This window comes from Gasterosteus aculeatus, chromosome 16 (genome assembly GCF_964276395.1).
Source record: "Gasterosteus aculeatus chromosome 16, fGasAcu3.hap1.1, whole genome shotgun sequence".
Taxonomy (NCBI): Eukaryota; Metazoa; Chordata; class Actinopteri; order Perciformes; family Gasterosteidae; genus Gasterosteus; species Gasterosteus aculeatus.
The window spans coordinates 5,981,473-6,003,617 of NC_135704.1; the positions used below are offsets into that span (position 1 = coordinate 5,981,473).

At 44.3% G+C, this 22,145-nt stretch overlaps 3 protein-coding genes across 14 annotated transcripts; 1 reads left to right on the forward strand and 2 right to left on the reverse strand.

Moving 5' to 3' along the window:
* Nucleotides 1-49: 49 nt before the first annotated feature.
* On the reverse strand, nt 50-10,819 carry parp14rs1 (poly(ADP-ribose) polymerase family member 14-related sequence 1). Its single transcript, XM_040200653.2, has 17 exons — nt 10,494-10,819; nt 10,288-10,388; nt 9,115-9,145; nt 7,718-7,975; nt 7,393-7,617; nt 5,058-7,306; nt 4,665-4,901; nt 4,167-4,388; nt 3,711-3,780; nt 3,335-3,490; nt 3,133-3,195; nt 2,764-2,940; nt 2,427-2,645; nt 1,711-2,325; nt 1,430-1,566; nt 1,072-1,246; nt 50-835 (listed from the first exon to the last, which is right to left on the reverse strand). Exons 1-17 carry the CDS (start codon nt 10,666-10,668, stop codon nt 552-554), a joined length of 5,394 nt encoding a protein of 1,797 aa, XP_040056587.2. The 5' UTR covers nt 10,669-10,819; the 3' UTR covers nt 50-551.
* parp9 (poly(ADP-ribose) polymerase family member 9) lies at nt 9,519-15,781 on the forward strand. Of its 10 annotated transcripts, none has more exons than XM_078090073.1 (9): nt 9,519-10,262; nt 10,817-10,921; nt 11,719-12,569; nt 12,843-13,058; nt 13,278-13,493; nt 13,792-13,861; nt 14,005-14,495; nt 14,663-14,825; nt 15,024-15,781. In XM_078090073.1, the coding sequence occupies exons 1-9, from the start codon at nt 10,184-10,186 to the stop codon at nt 15,299-15,301; spliced, it is 2,469 nt and encodes an 822-aa protein (XP_077946199.1). In that variant the 5' UTR covers nt 9,519-10,183; the 3' UTR covers nt 15,302-15,781. The 10 variants fall into 10 exon arrangements, with proteins under 10 accessions (XP_077946199.1, XP_077946200.1, XP_077946201.1 ...); XM_078090074.1 differs by having other exon boundaries at nt 13,792-13,852; XM_078090075.1 differs by having other exon boundaries at nt 13,792-13,852; nt 14,008-14,495.
* Nucleotides 15,782-15,887: 106 nt separating this feature from the next.
* Nucleotides 15,888-20,579, reverse strand: faima (Fas apoptotic inhibitory molecule a). Of its 3 annotated transcripts, none has more exons than XM_078090080.1 (5): nt 20,430-20,579; nt 19,667-19,800; nt 19,352-19,580; nt 18,034-18,083; nt 15,888-17,869 (listed from the first exon to the last, which is right to left on the reverse strand). In XM_078090080.1, exons 2-5 carry the CDS (start codon nt 19,778-19,780, stop codon nt 17,720-17,722), a joined length of 543 nt encoding a protein of 180 aa, XP_077946206.1. In that variant the 5' UTR covers nt 19,781-19,800; nt 20,430-20,579; the 3' UTR covers nt 15,888-17,719. The 3 variants fall into 3 exon arrangements, with proteins under 3 accessions (XP_077946206.1, XP_077946208.1, XP_077946205.1); XM_078090082.1 differs by lacking the exon at nt 20,430-20,579 and adding an exon at nt 19,878-20,018; XM_078090079.1 differs by lacking the exon at nt 20,430-20,579 and having other exon boundaries at nt 19,667-19,943.
* Nucleotides 20,580-22,145: the final 1,566 nt, after the last annotated feature.

A 22,145-nucleotide genomic window follows, 5' to 3' on the forward strand; every position in this document is an offset into this window, starting at 1 on the left:
AAAGTAAATAAAGTTGTGTTAAATACACATAGAGCAAATAACACATTAGTGTGCTTGAAATAACTTTTATTTGTGCATTCTGGGTTTACAAGAACAGCAGTTAACTCACTTTCTCCTTCAAAACCAAAAGTGATTGGCAACCTGATCTTAACATTATTGAAGGACGAGCTTTTAACACTACATAATTTCCTGGCGCAGCACAGGTTTTTGCAATCTTCCCCGGGCCAAACAGTGTGCAGTGCTCAGTGACATAATAAGAGCATAACATTTAAGAAAAAATATATTTGGAAATTCTCATGTTCTTGAATTGCATAACCATTCCGTAGCAAAAGAGATTATTTGCAAGCAATAAATGTATTGATGTAATTAATTAATAGTACTAATCAATAAAGCTAGCTTGTAAACCGAGGAAAGGACTATGATTATATCATTAAACTAATTGGAATTGTAACCCAAATATCTGGAGAAAAACACATATCAGCCTGTGATTATTTAGCGTTGGAAGGCCGTGGCGGGCTGAATGCCTTTGTTCCTTTAAGTGCACGGCTGTGTCACTTAAAACTGATCAAATATTCCGGATACGCCTGGCTGTCGTGGAAGATGACAAACATGCTGGGATTGGCCATTCTGTCCACGACGCTGTCGTACTTCTGAGTGGAGGTGGCGCTCTTGGCCGGCGGTACGATCATGCCTTGCTTCCCAACGGTGAAGTCCCCCGTCAACACTCGACAGAGGTACATGCACTTCTCACCGTTCTGGTTGGGTGGGGAGTAGGTGTTGCTGGCCGAGTAGTTAGCTGCAACTGCAAAGTAGGTGCCATTGCCGTAACAAGTAGCTGAAAAACGCAGAAAGATATTAAGTGAATATGCACTGACTTTACTCTCGTCTTCTGCTGTTAAAGTAGACATTCAACCACCTAGAACCGCCCCGTCTACATATGTATTGGAATGATAGACAGGAGGGGTACACGGTGCTCCATTACTCATGGACGTTAAAAGGAACGCTATGGGTCATTGTCTTCCCGTTTCCCAACGAGGTCTCATCCCATGTTTCCGACCCAAAGCTCCTCACCGTTCTTTCCCGCGTAGCTCCGGTTGAAGCCGTACTCGTTGATGTGGCCCACCGTGTCGTGGCAGGTGCCGTGGAAGAGGCGCCTCTCGTTGTTGCCGTGGTTGTTTCTCAGCTCCATGTCGCGCTTCTTGATCTGTAAGCTCTTCCACAATACAGGGTTCTGGATCCTCTCAATCTAAGGAGGAGGGGGAACGTGCATTTTTTAGTGTTTTGTTGCGTTTTGAGTCCATAACTTTTTCTTGTCAATTGATTCTGAATAAAAGATTTTTGTGATTGGTCACCAGGTCAAGTCACCACATGTGAAGTCCGGCAGATAGAAAAACATGACTCATGAGAGTGCGCCTTAGATGCAGGCTACCTTAATAACGGTTTGCCCGCATGTGGCCTGGAACAAGTTGAGGACTTCGGTGTACTCTGCCGTCCCGGCGTTGATGAGCACGGCCTGACACGAGGAGTCAGGCGGCATCGTATCCCACTGTTCAGGTGTGTCTTCATCTAGCGGCGTAAACAATTTTCTTTTCTTTATTAAATTCATTCAACAATGCATTCATTTGAGTTGTGCAAAATTTGGCAAAAAACATAGCGAGATAACAATATTGTAAAACCAACCAGACTACTCAGAGTATACGGGTCAAATACCTTTGAGTTTGTCAATCCGCTTTATCTGCAGGGTTTGCCCCTGGTTGTTGGTGGCAGGTCCCTTTGGCATGGCGACAGTGTAGTCTTTACCCTGGACTGAAACCTTTACGCTTGTTTGCTTATTTTCCAAAGCTTCCTCGAGCTTGTAGTTGGTCGTTAAATCAAAACTCTGAAACTCAAGGCCCTGCGGCTGGTACTGCCATTCCACCACTACGCCCGTGCGCTCCGCTTTCTCCGTCATCTCCTCCTTTTCTCGGGTCGACTTCAGCATCTTGTGGATCTCTTGGCTGGCTTTAAGCACGTCCTTGCTGAGCCCGTCGATGGTCAACGAGGCCTTGCCGTTTTTGTTCTCGGTCTTTATGGTCACGTTCATGGTCTTCTGGATGTCAACAATACACTGGTTGTCTGCATTGGAGAAGCTGAAGATGGAGTTGTCCTCTATTTGGAGGCTGTACTGGTCTTGGGTCATCAGGACGTTTAGCTGCTTCTTGGCCGTGTCCACGCTCACCTGCGACTCGCCGCAGATGTGGAAGGAAACTGGTTCCGCTTTCAGACCCTCAATGACAAAGTCCTTATCTCTCGATGGCTTGTCCTCACTTGTTCCGATAATTAATGCTTAAAAGAACACATTTTGCACACATGCATTAAGATTGAACATTGACTTTTACCATGGATGAAAGAATGAGCACCAAAATGATTCTCCTCATTGCTCTTACATTTGATTTTTGAGAAGACGTTTCCAAAGAACCCGACTTTGTCTTTCGGGTCAGAGGCTTCTCTTTCTTGCATACTGTTGTAGAAGTCTTTCAGCATGTGCGGCTGGAAAATAACTATGCGAACTGTATTCAGGGGGCCGGAAGGGTTTTGGCTCAACACATCGATAACCGCGTCCAACATGGCGTCCGCAACTTGCTGCGCCTTTACGTTGCCTTGACCTAAAGTGGCACAAAATGAAATGCAGACTTTTGCTACAGGATGTGAGTGTGTCATTTCAGGGTTTTGTGCATGTATGCAAACATCTAAACCAAGATGGGTCCCGCTAACACATCTCACCTGTGCCAATGGCAGGAAAGGAGACAGAAGTGTACGAGTTGGACACGCACATTTGCAGGGCGTCTTTCACGACCGCTTTGATTTTTATTGGGTCAGTCTGTCCACTCAGGTGGAGGATCTTCTTACACTTGAGGTTGCCTGGCTGGGTTATTATGATGCCTGGGTTGGGCAGGGCACCTAAAAAGGTGTTGACAGTGGATTTGAAATTACTTTGAACCTTGACAACCATGTCACATGTGTTTTAAAGCAATACTTCTCTCTGGAAGTAGAGCATTTTCTTAATGATTGACACTCTATCATTATAGCACTGAGAAAGATCAATGTTTTACTGTGTCAAATCTTTAAATGTTTCTGAAAAGGTTTCCGTACCAAGGTTTGTGCATTCCACTTCAACAGCTGGACCCGCTGCTTCCAGAATGGCCTTGGACACTCCTAGTGGAGCGGAATATCAAAACAAAATCAGCAAATTTAAACAGGAGGATTAGACTATGTGGGATTCACCTGTCAAACAAGTAGCTTTGTGTAGCAAATTTTGCGTTACTGAAACATCCCATTGCTGGCTTTCGTGTACCTGACTTAAGAGAGAATGCAGCATTGGACGAGTTGACGACGACATCAGAGGTCTCCTTGGTGATGTCTCCCGTGACCACCTGCACAGTCACACTTCCCATTTTGGTCTCATGCATCCCTGAGCTCGAGACAACTTTAGTGAAGGGACCTTGAGGCACTGAAAACAAATACAGAATTAACAGCACAATAATTAGTCAAGCTTGTTAGAATCAGAAGAATTTTTTTTCAAAAAGGTAACAATTACATTAACGACAAAATGAATGTGTAATACACCTCATAATAATGTTTCTTTAAAGGAATTATATTAATGACGACACTTTTTAAAATACTGTATCACAGGTACTCGCACATTCAAATGTCAAAACAATGTTGCCTACCTTGACTTTGCGGGGAACTTGTTGGCACAGAGGCGTTTTGGAACTTCTTTGTAAATGCATCTCTGAAATTCTGTGACCCAATCACAAAGATAACCATTATCACAATAAAACCAAAGAAATACTCTCTAAATCGACTTCCTCTTTGTTTGTGCTGTGGTAGTAATTACTGAATATTATTATTTGTATTATTATGATTTTCATGAAATCCAATGATAACCAATAAATAATGTTTACTGTTCTGCTGTGGTAAAGTGGCTGCTCAATGGTTGCTTTTCTGCCCACGGGATTGTGGGACTTAGTAGTAGTGTTAAACCACACTTTCCCACCAGTAACCACGAGTGTCACCTCAAAAAAACAGGACTAAAATCTTCAGAACTACACACTACTTTCTTACCGTTCAATTTTTGTTTAACACACAGGGTGAAGAAAGCACTTAAACTTGTTTTCCCACCTTACCTGGATAGTCTGTGCATCTTGTGGGTAAAGGATGATCACAACCTTCTTCAAGTGCTTGGGTTGCTTGTTACTGCTAAACGCCAAGATTTCATCCAGCATCAGTGATGCTGCAATATCTTTAGGGAAACCCAGGTTCCCGGTGCCGATGGCGGGCAAGGCGATTGAGGTCAGGCCACCGTCCTCTGCCATGCCCAGGCAATCCTTGTAAATACCCCTCAAGAGCTGTAAAGAAAAATATACAGCCCATCAGTATCGAGGTACAAGACCATAAATGTTTCCTTTGCTGTGGCATCTAATAGCCACTGCAACTACAGTACGACTTCAAACAGGGGACGCTAACGGACAGTGGAACGTATTATCAACAACATTATGCTTTACATGACATGGGGAAATTTAAGAGGAAAAGAGTTATGTTCCTCAATTCAGGGACCCTTCATCAAACTCTGATCTGACATCTAACCAAGGATTTAGACTTTAAACCAAGGTATCACTCTTCACCTTTTCAGCAGCCCCTTGTCCTTTGTCCCAAGCAGGTGCAACTGCATGAAAGACTTTCTTGCTCTTCAGCTTGCAGGCGTCAGTAGCAATAATGTCGCCAACACTTTTACTCCCTTGAGTTGCATTGGTGTGTATCAACTGCTGGAGTTTGGATCCAGCCTCACTGAAGATGGCTTGGGAAATTGCGCCTCTGTTCAATACGAGATCGTCAGCCACGGTGTTGACGATCACGTCCGTCTAAAAGTTTGTAAAGAGTGGCATCAGTTGCATATTTTCTTTGTCATTTTTTTAGAGATTAGATTCTCTAGAGCTAGAGGGTAGGATTACTTCTAGGTTACATTTACATACCCTCGCAGTGTGCTATTTTATTTATTTTTTCAATTTATTTTTTACCTTTGCCTTCTCGATATTTCCTGTAGTGAGAGTAATGGCCAAGCCCTCTTTGGTCTGCACTTGACCCAAGCGGTTTGGGTCAGGTGCAGCAAGCGTCACAAGGGGAAACTTGTGGGTCCTAGTGGGGAGAGTTTGTGGAGAAAGACGGACACCTTGACCAAACTCCTTTCTGACAGCTGCCTCGATGGCCTGAACAGTATTGTCGTCGTTGTTCACCAAATGGATCTTTTTCAGGGTGTTGTCACCGAACTTGTCGTCACAGTGTTCCTTCACCGCTTTGACAATGGTGTGCGCACACAAGCTGAGGGGAAAGCCTTGGTTACTGCTGATGGCAGGCAGAGCCACGGAGAGGCAGCCGTTCTTTTCAGCGAGCTCCAAGCTTCCTTTAACAGCTCTTTTCAACTGTGCCACAGGCTTCTTGGGCTGAGCTGGATCAAACTGGGGCCCCACGGCATGGATGACCTTTTTGCAGCAAAGCTGCCCACCCGCACCAGTTATCACACTGTCTCCGGCCTTGAGGTTTCCGCTTGAATTAATAAGTTTGTCACATTCAGCCTGAAACTGGGGGCCGGCAGCATTTAGAAGTGCCGCCGCAAGACCTCCACTATGGTGCAAGGTTGGATTAGAAGCATTGACAACTGCTTGCACTGGGTAGCTGCACATATCTGCCTTGCAAACGGCAATTTCCACTCCATCGGCTGTATGAATCTGATACACTGGCGCTGTTCCTGGTCCTTGGGCCAAAAGCACCTGTCCACCACTCAGGTCCTCTACCTGCTGCACCATACAGCCGGTTTCATTCTTGATTGTGGAAACAAACAGAGCGCCTTTATCTCTGAATAACTTGTTTGCTCCAGGCATGGTGATTTTCAAACTGTCAAAGTAAACAGAAGAAATGCAGTCATCGACCAACGCCTTGCACTCCGTAACATCAACCCTGGAACCCCTTAGACAAATGGCGTCTTTTTTGTAGGACACCAGCACTTTGTTGCTGACTGAATCCAACCAAGACGTGTCAAGCTTTTTAATGTAATCTACTATGGTGCTGGCCCTGACCACAACGGTTTCTTCAACTTCAGCATTCTGCGTTAGGAAGTCACCAAGCTGACCGCAAACTGCTTCGACACGGTCCTTGTGACCGGCCACCACAACTTGTGGCCCAGTGGTGTGGATTCGAATTCTCCTGTACGACCCACGGTTGCAATTCTCCAAGTGACGGACCAGGTCCTGCCACTCTGGCTTTGCCAATACATTGCGGTCTTCAACCTCAATGTTCTGAGATCTTAGCAGCCTCTTCAAGTGGACTTCGGCATCATTGAGATCTCTGTCGGAAGAAGCAATGAGCTGCACCCTCTGAGCATTGATCTCAAATGCTGCATTTATTCCATTGGATGTGAGTAGAGCATTTGTCAGCTCCTCTTGTTCTTCATCCTTCAGCATGTCAAGTACGTACTTGTCCAAATCTAAATTCTGACGTTTTAGCTCCATCATTGCATTACAGACAGCTGTGCTTGCCTCAATAATCTCTTCCCTCAAGCCAGTCACTTTCAAAAGCGCACCGTCTTTCCTAAAAGATATTTTGAGGTCTGGGTACACCTGTAGGAGCTTTTCCTGAAGACCGTCTTGAATTAGGAGGTGTTGGATTGATGGCAACACTTTGACCTCTTGGGTCTCGCTAAATTTCTCCCTCTGCACCCTTTTGTCAATGTTGTTCATGACTTCATAAAGAATGGGCTTCAGTCTATCAACATCAGCCGCAAGACCGGCGACTGATACGACACCGGTGGATTTTTCCGACTCAAAAACCACATCCTCGCTCAGGAGAGTCTCTCTGATCTTCTCTTCAGACTCCCCCCATGCCTCGGGCTCTGGCTTAAGCGTCAGGGATTTGAATTTTGACAGAGCTCGCGCAAAGGCCGACTTTACAGTATCTCTCCACTTTTTGCTGATGACTTCGACATCTTTGTGCTGTAGTAGTGAAGGTAAGGCTCTCAAGCAGACAGTGGGTTGCTCAAGGTTTACGCTGCAGAAGTCTTTTGCCATTTGACTGTAAATGGTCTCTGCAGCCGATTGGTGGTAATTTAGGTATCTCCAGACGACGGGGTCAATGGACTCCGAGACAGCATCAGGAAGTTTTAGAGAGGGCCTATCTTTTCCGTAGAGAGCTGTTCCCAGAGACTTATAAAAAGGATGAACTTTGATCTCTTCACCCTTGACGCTATGCTTCTTCTTCATGACTTCATGAACAGCTGTGGAAATAAAAACAAATCAAAAGTAAAGCCAGGTCTAGATTTCATGTAAAAAATATTTGTGTAAAATAATTAATGAGTACTACCTTTAACGTCTTCAAAGGTGATGATGGCAGACTGTTCCGCGGCATTCAGCGCAATATCTTCCACTGCTGCTCCTTCATTCTCGAAATAAAGCCGGAGGTAATCTTCATCAGTATGTTGTATGTTGTCAACTACAACTTGATTAGTGACTTCAAGAGGCCGGACCGATAGTCCCTTATTTGTGAAAATCCTGTTCTTGGGGCATCTCATCACAAAATCTGTGTTTTCTGTAAAATAGTGATAGAATATGAGTTATTTAGGCAATATGACAAACAATAAACAGCTTTACATTTGTGTCTTTGCTGAAAAACACGCACACACACGTACCTTTTTCACACTTGAAAGCCACCACAGCAGAGGAGATGTCACGGATGAGCTCCAGAGTGAAGCTTTGGGGGTCAGATAGAGGGTCTGCATCTTTTTTTAAAACGTTCACCACCAACATGTTCAAAAACTCCTCGTTTGTGGTCTCTGGAATATTGCCTAAAACAGCAGAAGTGGAGCACAGCTCTTCGCCCGTTTGATTCTCGCCTGCAGGTGCGTGCGCATTGGTGCTCGGTTGCTTGTTGATTACAGCAACATCCGCTGTTAGTGAGACACAATGGTTTAATGGCTTTACACGTGTTTATCAATGAAGTGAGATCACTGAACACTAAATAACAGGCAAACATGAAGGAGATCGGATTATTCCAAGTGTTTCCCCGGATTTGATGGCCCGCCAAACAGATTTCTGACACCAATTTGTTTTTGCATTGTTATCTTTTTGTATTTAAAGCAATGTTTAGATTTGTACGACTTTCATTTTATAGCCCTCTTGTGACAGATTCCTGTAGCGGACTGTAAGAAGGAGTGGACCCAGCTGCCGTGTTGGCTTGTTGCCACCAGAAGCGACGTCAGGCGGTGGAGCAAAGTGCAACTGAATGGGACGTTTGTAGTTCTTTACAAATAACTTTGATGAGGTGGAAAAGCACTATGAGGGTTTAAGCTGCAAGATGAACACTGACAACAGGGGACACCAGGAGAATGTTCCACACGTGTGGGAAATGATTCTAGTGGCCATGTTTTGGTCTCTCAAATAACTTTCTATGATGCTTATCGGAACATTGTGATCCCACAATAATGCAGAAACCTGCTGTGTACCTTGTGCAAGCCTTTGGATCACTATTGTGCTATTTGAACCACACTCTCATCATCTGCATGAACTAGTTTGTAAAAAGCTTTTTGTTCCACATTTCCCTATTTGCATCTCTTCTTAAAACTCTTCCGTGTCGCCAAACGGTTTCTTCATTTGCTATGTTTGAAAAAAAAGGCTTTGGATTGCACTTTTTATCGTCACTATATGTTCAGGTTTAATAATTAAAACCCAATTGTAAAAACACATCCATACATATACATACATATTGCTTTTATGAATCAAAACAGAAACAGATTATTCGTGGGAGGACTTGTTTGCTCCCATAAATTCATGCATATACTGTGCTACAGATCATAATTAGGACAACGTTTTCACTTAGTGATGTTTGCAGACCCCTTGACCTTAGTTTAAACCGCCCAAGAAGATGTTAACGCCAAATTTTAAGAAATTCCCATGAAGTGTTCCTCATTTATTTTGTCTACGAGAATAGGTAAGAGACAACCGCATATCACGAAGCCTTAATGGAGAAGCATGCAATTCACCGTTAGCGAGTCCAGTCGCACACAAGCTTGTTTTGACGAGTACTTACATTTCTTCTCGAGTTCATCAGCCAGAGTTTCCTACAGATAGTGGTAAAATATATATATATGAATATATACTGTGACAGTGTTCTGCGACAAGGTGCGTGACAACTCACTTTTGTCCCCATGTTGGTCGGTGTCTTGGGTACTTACCGTACTCTAGCTCTACTAGTACTTACCATACTCTAAGTATGCTAAAGGCTAAAGGGGGACAGCAGGCAGTGAGGCCTAGTGTTTATACAGGAGATGATGTCAGCAGTGACATCATCGGGTTAGACCAAGTATACATGGGGAAAGTCTGTCGTAATGAGGGGTCACCAGTACACATGGTGCGACCTAGAGCGGGTTAATTGAGACGCTACAAAAAGGTAGTGGACATTGTCTGTTGGGGGGGAAGAGAGAGACGGGTGGAACATCTGAGTAGCGGATTGCACGTGATTGATTAGGTTGTGTTGAGTTTAACTTTTGTTAAAAGTAAAAAAAATTAGGTTTATTTGTTTTGTTTGTATATTTGTTTAATGATACGTGTACCAGGGACCTTGCTTTTTACAAATAAAACCCCTTACGATATCTGGGCCGAGTGTTGCTCGTCTGCCTCCTACCAATTCCAGAAGTCACTCTGTTTTGGAATCCTCACAACTTCAATCACCTCTTTTAATAGAACCCTTTGGCATCCCATACAACCGGTTTCACCTTGCTTCACGCCCCAAATGTCGACCGCTCATAGAAAGGAATCCAATCAGACAGTATGTGTTTTATTCTTTCTGTGAAGCCGGAAGTATCTTACACAAACAACAAGGCGTCCCATGTGTTCAGTACTGGAACTGCTTTTAACCCAAATGGTATGCAAACAGTAGACCGAGAGAAAGAGAAACCACAGGATGCCGGGCGGGTTTCTGATTATTCATGTGACTCGGCGAGTTGGAGCTGTAGGCCTGCAGCTGCCTTTTTATTACCTACAGCTTACGTCACACTGATAGGAACAACCATCCCATTAGAGACGGCGAGACCCACTTAAGAAATATATTTGAATAGCTTTCTATTGCCTGCCGCGCACAAGGTTACTTTTTTTTCGATATGATTTTTAGTGATTTATTTGCTTGTCGACCCCTCCCCCACTTTAACCAACAAGACAGGACAGGACCCGGTGTAAAAGGTAAACATCTTTTGCATCCACTCACCTGCTTCTTTGACCCTTCCGTCAGTCGATGAACTGTCACGTTCAGCACGCCCTTTTCCAATTGTATCTCGTGCGTCTCTTTCCCCAAAACATTTCGCTGGTCTTTAATGTCGAGGGGGGGGCAAATCACAAAGGACCCACTTTGAGTAACAGCCGTGGCCAGATGACATTGAGTTGCTGGTGCGGTAAGTGCCGTCGGGGACTCACCCTCCTCGCGCAGGAAGCGCAGCAGCGCCGTCCTCGCGCCGCGCTCGTGCTCCACCTCGCACTCGCCGCCGTGAGACTTCTTGCTCTGGAAGTACTTCACCAACTTGTTCTTCAGTCTCGGGGTGTCGTTTTCTCCGAGCTCGACGCGCAGAGCGTACGCGAAACCGTCCGCCATCGTCGCCGCTCACCGGGAAAACAACCCTGCGTTTCTCCCTCCCTCCCTCTGTCTCCTCCCCACGGCTTTTAATAGCCGGTACTTTCGCTTTTGTTTCTCAGGAAAAGAAGCTGGCAACTTTTTTTTTCTTTTTTCTTTTTTCCTCCAGACACCGATCGCGCAGCGAGCGGAGAGAGGAGTCCGTCCTCCCGCTGCCGTGTGAGCCGCACGGGTCTCTGTCCGCTCCACTCGGGACTTTCCGCTCGGGCGAGGGGTGAGTAGCGGGGGAGGCGAAGGCTTTACTGGCGCAAGTCAGCCGGACTTCGTCGCCGTCGGTAGTTTCGTAGGTCTGGTTGCTCACGCCGACAAGATGTTTCTCTGCATTTGCAAACGAAAGTAAACAAAAATGGCGGCGCTGTAAGCTATTTTGACAAGTCACAGCGAAAGTAATATCAGCTGAAGGCGCTGAAAGTTTGCTTCTGCTACGAACTCCTTTAAAAAAAAAAAAAGAGGTGACCAGCGACTCAAGCGTCACAGCTGCAGGCGAAATGAATGCATTTCATTTCCCTCTGTGCGCCCCCCAAATGTAACATTTGACGTTGTTTAGTACACGTGACGTATTGCTGTATGTAGTCTACTTAATGCGCGGCTGTGTTTGATAAGAAACCCGTCAGCTCGTGTCCTTTTGAGACCGGTGACTTGTTGTTTTTGGGAGATGTTCTTGCACATTGTTTGCTGGTCTCTGTCGCCTTCTCCTGGACTAAAAAGGAAATAGCACTTACCTTTACTGCCAACAGCGTTAGTTGTGTATTCCATTTTAAGAGGATTATGAGTCTGTATAATATGAGAAATAGTGAAAACGTTTTTATGAATGAAGTTATGTGATTTGATAGACCGATGGAGTGTTAAGATTTTGAGGGATCAAAGGGACATGATGTTCTTCCTGTTCGGTTAATGATTTCCTTTTTGTGGCTCATCTGCAGTTTAATCACACTAAATGATTCGCTCGTCTGCCATAAGTCACAGGCATATTACTTGTTCATACAATATCCATTTAATTGCTCTGTTCAGGAACCATGGCCGACACATTCGATTTTCCTCTTCATGGGACTTCACTCAACATTGTGAGACGATATGGCCCTCATCTGAGTGAAATCCTTCAGAGCAAGTTTGGATGCGTGGCCACCATCGACGGTGTGGATTTCAAAAACGATCCACACCGGATGCAAAATGACAAAGAGAAAAGGTTTGCCGCTGCTCTGCCCGGAGGCGTCCAGGTTTCCGTGTGGAAGGCTGATCTCGCCAAGTTCCAGGCGGATGCTGTCGTGAATGCCGCTAATGAACAGCTCCAGCATTATGGCGGCCTGGCTCTAGCTCTGTCCATGGCCGGTGGTCTGACTATCCAGAGCGAGAGTTCTGATTACATATCTAAGCACGGTCCCGTGACAACAGGAGAAGCAATTGTCCTGAATGCCGGGTTCCTACCATGCAAGAAGATCATTCATGCAGTGGGCCCATATATGTCGAGTAATGCCTCTGACTCTGAGCTTGTGAAGGCCAGACATCGCTTAGAGCAGGTCGTTCGTAGCATTCTCGAACGAGTTAAGGAGAACCGCCTGCAGTCTGTTGCCATTCCTGCCATCAGCTCTGGTCTGTTCAACTATCCCCTGGCAGATTGTGCAAACACCATCGTGACAAGTGTTCTACGCTACTATGAACACACTCGCTCTCCAGCACATCTCCCCAAAGAGATCTTCTTTGTGAACATCGACCAACGCACAGTGGATGCAATGGAGCGGGCCTGCCGTCGAATATTAGGCAATAGCCCGAGCGGAGGCAAAGCATCCGCAACCTCAGCACCTGTTGTCCAGCTTGGAGATGTGCTAGTGATGCTGAAGAGGGGTCACATTCAGGAACAGCAGGTACTAATCTGTCATCTTAAATAATTCATATGCAAATTCGTGCTTGTATAAAAAGAAAAATTGTATGTATTTTTCATAGTTTCATAAATGTCTACCAACGACCGTTGACTGCCTTTATTTATATGAACGTGCACATAGTGGAATTCACGTGAAAAGAACAACATTAACTGCATGCGGTCACTGTTTATTCATCTTCTCTAATATTCATGGAAGGAATGAAAGTACTCACTCACTGCATATGTATTTTCATGCAGCATCTATGTTTCCTCTCAGACAGATGTCATTGTAAACAGCACATCAAGAAACCGAGACTTGAACGTTGGTCTAATCTCCTCCGCTTTGTTGATGAAAGCCGGCTCTAGACTGCAGGATGAACTTAGGTCTGCTCCATATAGTGAATTCGTCATCCCAACAAAAGGCTACAAGCTGCAATGTAAGCAGGTGTTTCATGTTATCTGCCCTGGAAAGGAGAACTACTCCGCAAAGCAGGTACGGTATAAGTTTAACTGTTATTGGGTGTTTTAAGCAAAGTGTTGATAAATTCATAGTTAGACAAGTCCTTCATTGTCAACTTATTGCGTGTAGATGTTATATTTCAGCCTTTCAAAAACATGTTCGATCAAAGCGTTTATTTGGTTCGATTGGTCGTTTTGATACAAAAGTATTTGCTGTTTGTACCGTAATAAGATTGTTGTCTCTTCTTCACAGATTCTATACACATTAGTTTTGGAATGCTTGCGGATGGCAGCCGCACAGAAGTACGGGTCCATCTCTTTTCCCGCCATCGGCACCGGTAATCTCGGGTTCGATAGATGGGACTCTGCCCGCATCATGCACAGGGCAGTGGCAGAATTCTCCCAGAATTTTAAAGGAAAGATGGAAGTTTATTTTGTCATATTTCCTTCGGATGACGATATATTCAAGGTTGGTGTTCAAAATACTTTATTACAATAAAATTGCTGTGTTATCCATGTGTGTGGATATCAAACTAAATGCTAAACAACCCAACAGGGACAGAAGAAATACAAATGGTGAGAATGAGAGCGAGACTGAAATGTGTGCACTAACGAGTGACTTCGAATGGCCCACTTTGTGTGAAGTCGCTATAACTCTTAAGCTGTTGGGTGGAATGTGTGCTGTGAGAGATGCTGGCTGGGTGAGTCCGCTCACCAATGTCCCAGTATTTTGATACACATTTACATTAATGGCATCCTCTTTTCAGGCTTTCGAGGAGCTAATGCCACCTCCCAAACAGAAGGCATCTTATCCCGGCTCTACACGAGGTAACAACAGTAATTCAAGTAGTAGTCAAGTGACATCCACATCTGCACAAGTAAAGCAGGACATCTCGCATAAAAAAGCGACACATACCCGCGTAGAAGAATGCATGACCTTGCTTGCCGTTGTGAAATGATTACGCGATGCTGCGTTCCAGCAGCGGACTCGTCTCCACCAGCGGCCGAGCGCGGGGATGGTTTCCGTGGCGACAACGAGCTCGGCCCACGAATCAGCCTGTACAGCCCTTGGTATGAAGCGAGGTCCGAGGCCCGGCGGTGGCTCTCGGGCCTTCTCGGCAGATCCTCTGGCCCCGTCGTCATCCGCAATAACTTCATCCAGCACTTCGGCGAGTCGAAGCATCAGCAGCTGTCCAGGCTCACCGGCGTCACCGTCAACGAGTTCATCGAGAAAGGTCGCGCGCACCTGAATGTGAGCGGGCAGTCGGTCGAGGACGTCGCGGTTGCTGTGTTGGAGGTGGAGGCCATGCTCTGCGACGTCCAGAGGGAGTTTGTGACGGAGGAGAAGAGCTTCATGCGCGACGTCACGACTGAGAGGCTGTTCTCTAACAGGAAGCTGGTCGACAAAGCAAGTCCAGAGTTCAAGAAGAGATCTGCTTCCTACAGAGACCACAACCTGCGCTTGGTCAAGGTAGAGTTTGCGTCAATGCAACATTGTAGCAGAAGAATTGTCTTCTGGATCAATTGTCACTTGTCTGAATGTCTCTACTTTCACATACTGGTGGTTCATTATCTGTAAGAGTCTGGTTTTGAACCAGTGCTTTGGTATTTTTTTTAATTAATTGTATTCATTTTTAGATGGAAAAGGTGGAGAACCCAACACTGGAGACTCTCTTTGACCTCAAGAGAGCGCAGCTTCACTGCACAACTCCTCCCCAACAAATGTTCCAACGCATACCTGCACACTTCTGTGAGATGGTCAGCCAGGTTGGATTCCATGCCGAGTTTGCGCCCCCCAAGGGTACGTGGACGCTGCTACAAGCACCATTTGAGAACGTGCAAACAAATGATTGTAAATCTATCAACATGTCGTGATTCTATTCTGTTAACCTGAGGTGAAATTGTTTTGTAACTATGGGTCATCGCTAAGTTCCTAAAATGAGAGGCACAGAGCGAGACGGTAAGCAGCTGCCTGTCTTGTGTGTGTTTCTGCGTACAGAGCCAGCTTACGGGGCGGGCATCTACTTTGCTCGCACCGCGAAGAAGGCCTTGGAAGTGTGGAAGTGGCCGAAGGAGGAAAATGAGGAGTACGTGTACTTCGTGGAGGCCGAGGTGCTGACAGGAAACTCCACCCGTGGGGAAGAAGGTCTCATTCTCCCGCCTGCTGTGGGGGCGGATCCGAACGTTCGCTTCGACAGTGTGAGCGGACCCGACGTCGCCGTCATATTTAGTGGTTACCAAGCTCGACCCAAGTACATTATCACCTGTAGTGTGTGATTTCTTTGGCTTCTGTTGTAGGGAACACATGTATTATTGGGGACACAGAGATTGTTCTACATACAAAGGGTATAATTGACTCATGTATTAGAAAACAAAGTGAGCTTACTCTTGGAATCATAATGGCAGTTCAGACAATAAGTAAAAAAGCTTATATTCAGTTAATGAAAGTAATTGCTTTGAGTTCCCTATTTTTTCATTCCAGTTTCTTTTTAAATGTATACATTGGTAGCACAATCATTTCTATACCATGTATTGTACTTTAAAAATCACCTTGTCGCAACAATATTGTTTTATAGTTTTAACACTGAGTGCTGTGAGGCACCACGTGATATATGCAATTATCATTAGAGGAACATATTTGTGATTGTACGGTTTATATAACTTCCTAACGCAATGGATATGTGCTGATCTCATTTGGATGTCCTTGAGGGTAGCAGGTTAAGCGTTTCTGATGCTGGAATAAAATAATAAGATTAATTGTATCTTTTTTTGGGGGGGAAACAACATTTTCTAAGTTACGACACCATGGCTTCTAATGCTTTTGACGTGTTTACTCAATTCATGAAGCAGTACAACAACCAGGTCAGCTACATGGATTTAATCAAATGAAATCCATAATACAAACGTGTAGGAATGAACTGTTAAACAATAATATACATGTATTAACATACAGCTTTTAAACAGGAAATAGGGGGGACATGAAGGTAAATCCAACATATACTTCATGACATGTTCAAAACTTCCATTGAAGCTCATTTTTGACCAGCTAGGAAATAACTTGAGATCCATTTAGTAGCTTTTCACTGACTTCTGACTGTAAACGTTTCATTTCAGAAAGTAAACAAGCATTTGAAACACAGAAAACAATGCTCAATCGGTCACACTGATTTTATAAAAATGGACATAAAACCTGGACATAAAAAATTAAATAAACAGCACAACAGCATCCCACACATCTCTTGATGGCGATAGAGTATGTTTGGTTATTTCAGCTGTGGGTATTATTCATAACTGCATTAACGCCTGGTAGGCTGCTAAAAGCCGATTACGTAACACTACATTATAAACCAGCTGAACCAGTCACACAAAGAACATTTAACACGTCAAACTAGGACCTAACGAAGATCAATCATGAGCTACATTCAAGGAGTCATTTTGTTTCCTGGTATTCACTCTTCCTACGGCACAATATTGGAACAGACAAGAAAGCGAGCCAGCTGAGAGTGTTTATCGGTTATCTGTAGCAGTGTGGTTATCTGCTACCGCCTGCGCACCGTGAGATAGAAACGTATGGCACATCTGGCCTCTGATGCTTATAATATTACTGAAACTATTATAATCCATTTAGAAAAAAAATCACAGTTTGCAACCTTCCCCCTGAAAAAAAAGGTTTTCAGAGTGAAGAAACATTTTTTTAAACGCTAAATCCCTGCTTATGGGGAGACAATGTCCTGCCTTCAAATTGATCTACAGAACCTCCAACCCCCTCCAGGACCATCGCCATGGAAAGATACAAGCTCACATTTCTGTGCAGTTAGTTCCCTTTGACTTTACTTAAAATACCTCTACCCTCTCCTACTACCCTACTCTCCTCTATCCTACCCTACTACCCTACCCTACTCTCCTCTACCCTACTCTCCTATCCTACCCTACTACCCTATTCTCCTCTATCCTACCCTACTACCCTACCCTACTCTCCTCTATCCTACCCTACTACCCTACTCTCCTCTATCCTACCCTACTACCCTACCCTACTCTCCTCTACCCTACTCTCCTATCCTACCCTACTACCCTATTCTCCTCTATCCTACCCTACTACCCTACCCTACTCTATCCTACCCTACTACCCTACTCTCCTCTATCCTACCCTACTACCCTACCCTACTCTCCTATCCTACCCTACTACCCTATTCTCCTCTATCCTACCCTACTACCCTACCCTACTCTCCTCTATCCTACTCTACTACCCTACTCTCCTCTATCCTACCCTACTACCCTACTCTATCCTACCCTACTCTATACTACCCTACTCTCCTCTACCCTACTCTCCTATCCTACCCTACTACCCTATTCTCTTCTATCCTACCCTACTCTCCTCTACCCTCTACCCTACCCTATTCTCCTCCTCCCTACTCTCCTCTACCCTCTACCCTACCCTATTCTCCTCCTCCCTACTCTCATCTACCCTACTACTCTACTCTCCTCTACCCTACTACCCTACTCTCCTCTACCCTCTACCCTACCCTATTCTCCTCCTCCCTACTCTCATCTACCCTACTACCCTACTCTCCTCTACCCTACTACCCTACTCTCCTCTAGCCCACCCCATCCTACTACCCTACTACCCTACTCTCTACCCTCCATGGGCCGACCAAGGCCCTGCTCTCACGCAGACATGAACGCACATGCACGTGGTTATTCTGTGCACTCGGCTATCTCTGTGCCGTCCACGAGCAGCGTGTGAATGATGCCGTCTCGCCTCTTCCCGCTGCTCACGGCCTTCACGCAGCAGTTGTGCTGTCCCAGGGTGAAATGCGTTTCGGTCCCGTCATCCACGAACTCCCCCTGCGGGCGGGAATCGGACATAGGAGTGTAGTGAGAGTCATGATGTCGTCTGCAGAATGTGCAGAGAGGCTGTGGGTCTCTGACTTTTGGAGACGTGCATACACAACAGTTTGATCTACAATTTGAGATTGAGCGATGTCGGTGTCCGTTGGCATCATACTTACCGCAGTCTCTATGTTTTGTCCGTTACACCAAATATCCATTGTGTCCTTCTCTGAAAGAAAGCAAACACACGCAGAATCAGTGACAAGTCTGTGCTACGGCACAGCTATGCCGTTTGAGTTCATCTGATCACCTTGTGGTGTCTCAGAACAACGAGCAAGTGAGCAACGCCCGGTTTCTATCTGCTTCTGTGAGCCCCCCGCGCAGGCTTCCACTGACAGATGACAGATACAGTGCCTACAAAAAGTCCCCCCCTGGATGTTTCCCTTTTGTTGTTTTTATAAATGAATTCATGGTCAATAGAATGTCTTTTTTGACAAGAATTTGCATTTTTGCATGCTTATTTCATATCAAAGTGAAAATAGATTTTTAAAAACTAATTCAAAGTCAATTAATTCAAATGATGTAGTGTAAAATGAGTGTTTGCATAGATATTCACCCCTTTAAAGTTACTGACTTAATTCAACAGAGAATCAGCGAATACAAGTGTTTGTGGTTTGCTTTTTTATATTTTGAATTTAACTTGATGTAAACTCTTATAAGGTCATTATTTGTTTACTTGTTTATTTCTCCTTGTGCAGCTGGAACACCTGTATTAACCCTTTTAAAATCCCTCCACGGAGGACAAATGTTCTCAAAAGAGGGAATTTCATGACTCATCATCACATTTACCACTACAAAATGTGTGGCAGTTGCAATTATAGAGCTACATAACCACAAGAAAACTCAACAACAACAAATCACAGCTCTGCAGCCTCTCAAGTTTAGGTGTGGCTGAGAAGTTAATCATTTCTCTGCGCAACTACCTCTTGACTCTCGATACTGGTGGAAGCTACCGGTTAGTCGGTGTTACAGACCAGGCATGCTGTGATCTAAACTACCTATCCGGTGTCTCTTTACCGTGAAGCCACAGAGGCTCCTCTGATACCGCTGCTACAGAACATATCCACGTATTTCTGCCACTTCACATTGTCGTTGTTTTTATTGTGCTGCTTTATAGCTATTCGTTGCGCACCAATGTACAGTAGTTCTTGTGTGTGGCACATGCTTCAGGTGGTCATGTCACCTGATCATGATAAGAAGGATTAACATGCCCAGATGACAGAGGTGGCTGAGGATGGCGTGGAGCTTAGAGCCTTTGAGAGCTTAACCTCTGCCCCCCCTCTCCTCGGCATGATATTATTGGATAGATAGCTACACTATAGCAAACAGCGATCCAATATCCAACCCGATTGATTGTGTGAACAAACAAATGAAAGCAGACACTAATAGATGATGAGGGATGTAGGTGACTTGGTACACAAAGACAGCGAAGCTCACCCAGGACGACCCTGGAGTCGATGCCGTCCAAGTTGAGAACCCAGGTGCTGGTGACCTTGGATCTGTTCTCCATGTACTTCTTCAAGCTCTTCCCGTCGATCTCCAACGTGTACTCGTACGCAAAACCACTGACCGCGTCGATGTTGATGGTGGCTTTGGTCTCCGATTTGCCCACATTGAACGTCTCTTTCCCCACAAGTTTGAACATCCAGTCCCGTCTCACTATCTCCTGTGGTGTAAAAAAAGCTAATTTCATTAATTTAATTTAAAAGAAAGGGGGGGGGGGGGGCATAGTTTCGTGATCCGTAGCGTTACCTTGCCATCGACGTAGATCACCCTCTTCCCGGTGGTCGTGCCGTGCTCGAACTCAATCCGGTGGACTCCATCACTCAGCGCCACCTCCCACACACCGGCGAGATCATTCGACATGCTGCGGTCTGCAGAGGCTTCTGAATGCATGAGGAAGATACATGAATGACACTTTTCACCGTCAACCTCACCTAACTAGCTAACACACTGGGCTTACGTTAGTTAGATAACACGGACGTAACGTTAGAACCTATGAACAAAACAGTCATTTTCCCTGCGTGATTAAATGCATCTGAACCCGCGACGCCTCCTTCCTTCGTTGCAGCGTTTAGAGCGCGTGCCGTGGTGAAATAAACAACATTACCATTCCCTTTTTGTTGCTATAGAAACATGGCTTAAAACAAAGTGAGAAGTTGTCAGCTTTGCTACGTTACTGCATCCGGTGGCAGGGTTTTTCCTTTCAGAATTAAAGCTGGCCCAAATATGGTGTCGAGTTAAAACCAAATTGAGTTAACTGGCTCCCGTGTTTGGTTGTTTCCATTGCACCCACTGATATTTTTCTTTTTGCTATTAAACAAAATTAGGTTAACTTGTATTACTAACGGTTTAAATGTGTTTTATTCTGAAACAAAACGGAAGTATTACTTTCAATCTAACGTTAATCTTTTCACAAGGTCTGAAACGAACGCTAACGTTAGCTCCTTTGCTATAAGAGGATGACCTTAGCATTAGCTCGAGAATATCATTCTTCATTATACATCTGAATTACCTTAATGCTCTCGGTGTGAGGGCCGTAGCTCAGTGGTTAACAAATGGTCAGCAGGCCACTTTAGCGTCGTTCATTTTCAGCTAGCTAGCTACCGCAGATTGGGCAACAGGCGAGCTTCGACTATGCCGTTACTATGGCAACATGATGTCCTTATGGTACAGACTTGACCCCGCCTACTAATTAAAAAAATTATAATAATATAATTGTAAACGTTTTAAAATCTCCTTATGGAATTCAGTGGAGTGTTGTGTCTTTGTTTGTAACACGCAGAGGCAAACAGTTCTGAAATATGAAACATGCTACAAACCTTCTAACGAGACATTCCGAGGCAATCGGGTGAACCTGCCAAATCAGTAAAGAACGCACTTTTATTTGACACTTGTCCTCTTGGGTACAAAAATGAGGCCCGGGTGGATTCCTGTTCCAGCACTGTTCTGATAGGTCGTTTCAATCACTCTAGTTGAATAGACATCTGCTCGCGTAGAAACAGTGACGGGAGTTATGGAGCACAATGCGTGATAGTGACTCACAGCACAACGTGGAGTTCAGAGATTCAGTGACTGAGAGATTTGGTGGAAAAAGGCTCCATCTTCTGGCTGAGGCGTCTGCCTGCTTCCCCTGTTGTAAAAATGTAGACAGGAGCTGACGTTAAGTGATCTACCAACTCTGCTATCCAACCACTGCATTACATCAGTTATTTGTTTTTTAAAACAAACCTGAGTTGGTGTAGTCAGAAGATCTAATTGCAATTTTTAGTCATTTCTAGAAATATTAAACATTAGATAAAGACACGTGCATCGTGAATAGTAGAAGTACAAACTGTCATGGAAATACAAATTTACAAAAAGCATTGCTTAATACTGTGGCTTACTCGTCTTCCTCTATTTCTTTTTTGATCAGATATGAAGGAAACCTGAGGCCATTCTCCACGTCATTCCTTACACTTTTCTTTGTGCAGAGCAAATACTTCTCTTAGGAAGAGGAATATATATAATTCCAACAATAATGCTTCAAACTACTTCTTTGTGTTTGCTAGTATAGCTTTTCATGTGTGTGTGTTTGTTTTTGTTTTATATAGCATATGACTACAAACTGGATTTTGCTGCATTGCACAAAGACCATACTTTTACAGAAGCTGTTTTTGTAATCTTTTCATTTGTCATGCCTTCTACTAGTTTGCGACATCAGTAAATGCATTTTTTTTTTGTTGGAGAAAACTAATTTCTATAGTCACTATGGTAATCAGCATTGGACACAAGGTGGAGAGTGTGAGAAAGCAGGTACAGGGTTCTAACCAAAGAAACTTTTCATTTTTCAAAATCAAAAGTTTCAGTTTTTGAGGTTTTGTTGAAAAATCTTACCAAAAACGCACATTTATTTTTTCACAGCACAGGTCCTGCTCCTCAGGTCATGCAATACTTATAGAGGACAATTCCTCAAAGAATGACACAATTTAACTTGACTAAGAAAAGACCACACTTGATATAGGTTGAGGATTTTTTTAGATTTTTTCCAAGTATAAGTATGTTTTTCATCTGCTTTCACCAGTACTCTTTTTTTTTTTTAGCACTACACCATTTATTTTATAACTACGTAACTACGTACTCGAAACGAATGGGCATTTAGCTAACCTACATGGTATTATCTTCTTTTTTATTATCCAAATTTCAGACCCACGTTTCATATATTTCTGAATACCATAAACAATTAGAAGGA

What these genes read in the sequence shown, in the direction of transcription:
- parp9 (XM_078090073.1), top strand. Translation starts at nt 10,184, where the DNA reads ATGATTTTTAGTGATTTATTTGCTTGTCGACCCCTCCCCCACTTTAAC. An exon ending in ACTTTCCGCTCGGGCGAGGG is followed by an intron (nt 10,922 to 11,718) that starts GTGAGTAGCGGG and finishes TGCTCTGTTCAG; the next exon opens with GAACCATGGCCGACACATTC. An exon ending in GTCACATTCAGGAACAGCAG is followed by an intron (nt 12,570 to 12,842) that starts GTACTAATCTGT and finishes GTTTCCTCTCAG; the next exon opens with ACAGATGTCATTGTAAACAG.
- parp14rs1 (XM_040200653.2), bottom strand. Translation starts at nt 10,668, where the DNA reads ATGGCGGACGGTTTCGCGTACGCTCTGCGCGTCGAGCTCGGAGAAAAC. An exon ending in CACCTTTGAAGACGTTAAAG is followed by an intron (nt 7,307 to 7,392) that starts GTAGTACTCATT and finishes TTATTTCCACAG; the next exon opens with CTGTTCATGAAGTCATGAAG. An exon ending in AAGATGCACAGACTATCCAG is followed by an intron (nt 3,781 to 4,166) that starts GTAAGGTGGGAA and finishes ATTGGGTCACAG; the next exon opens with AATTTCAGAGATGCATTTAC.
- faima (XM_078090079.1), bottom strand. Translation starts at nt 19,810, where the DNA reads ATGCATTCAGAAGCCTCTGCAGACCGCAGCATGTCGAATGATCTCGCC. An exon ending in TGATCTACGTCGATGGCAAG is followed by an intron (nt 19,581 to 19,666) that starts GTAACGCTACGG and finishes TTTACACCACAG; the next exon opens with GAGATAGTGAGACGGGACTG. An exon ending in GACAAAACATAGAGACTGCG is followed by an intron (nt 17,870 to 18,033) that starts GTAAGTATGATG and finishes TCCCGCCCGCAG; the next exon opens with GGGGAGTTCGTGGATGACGG.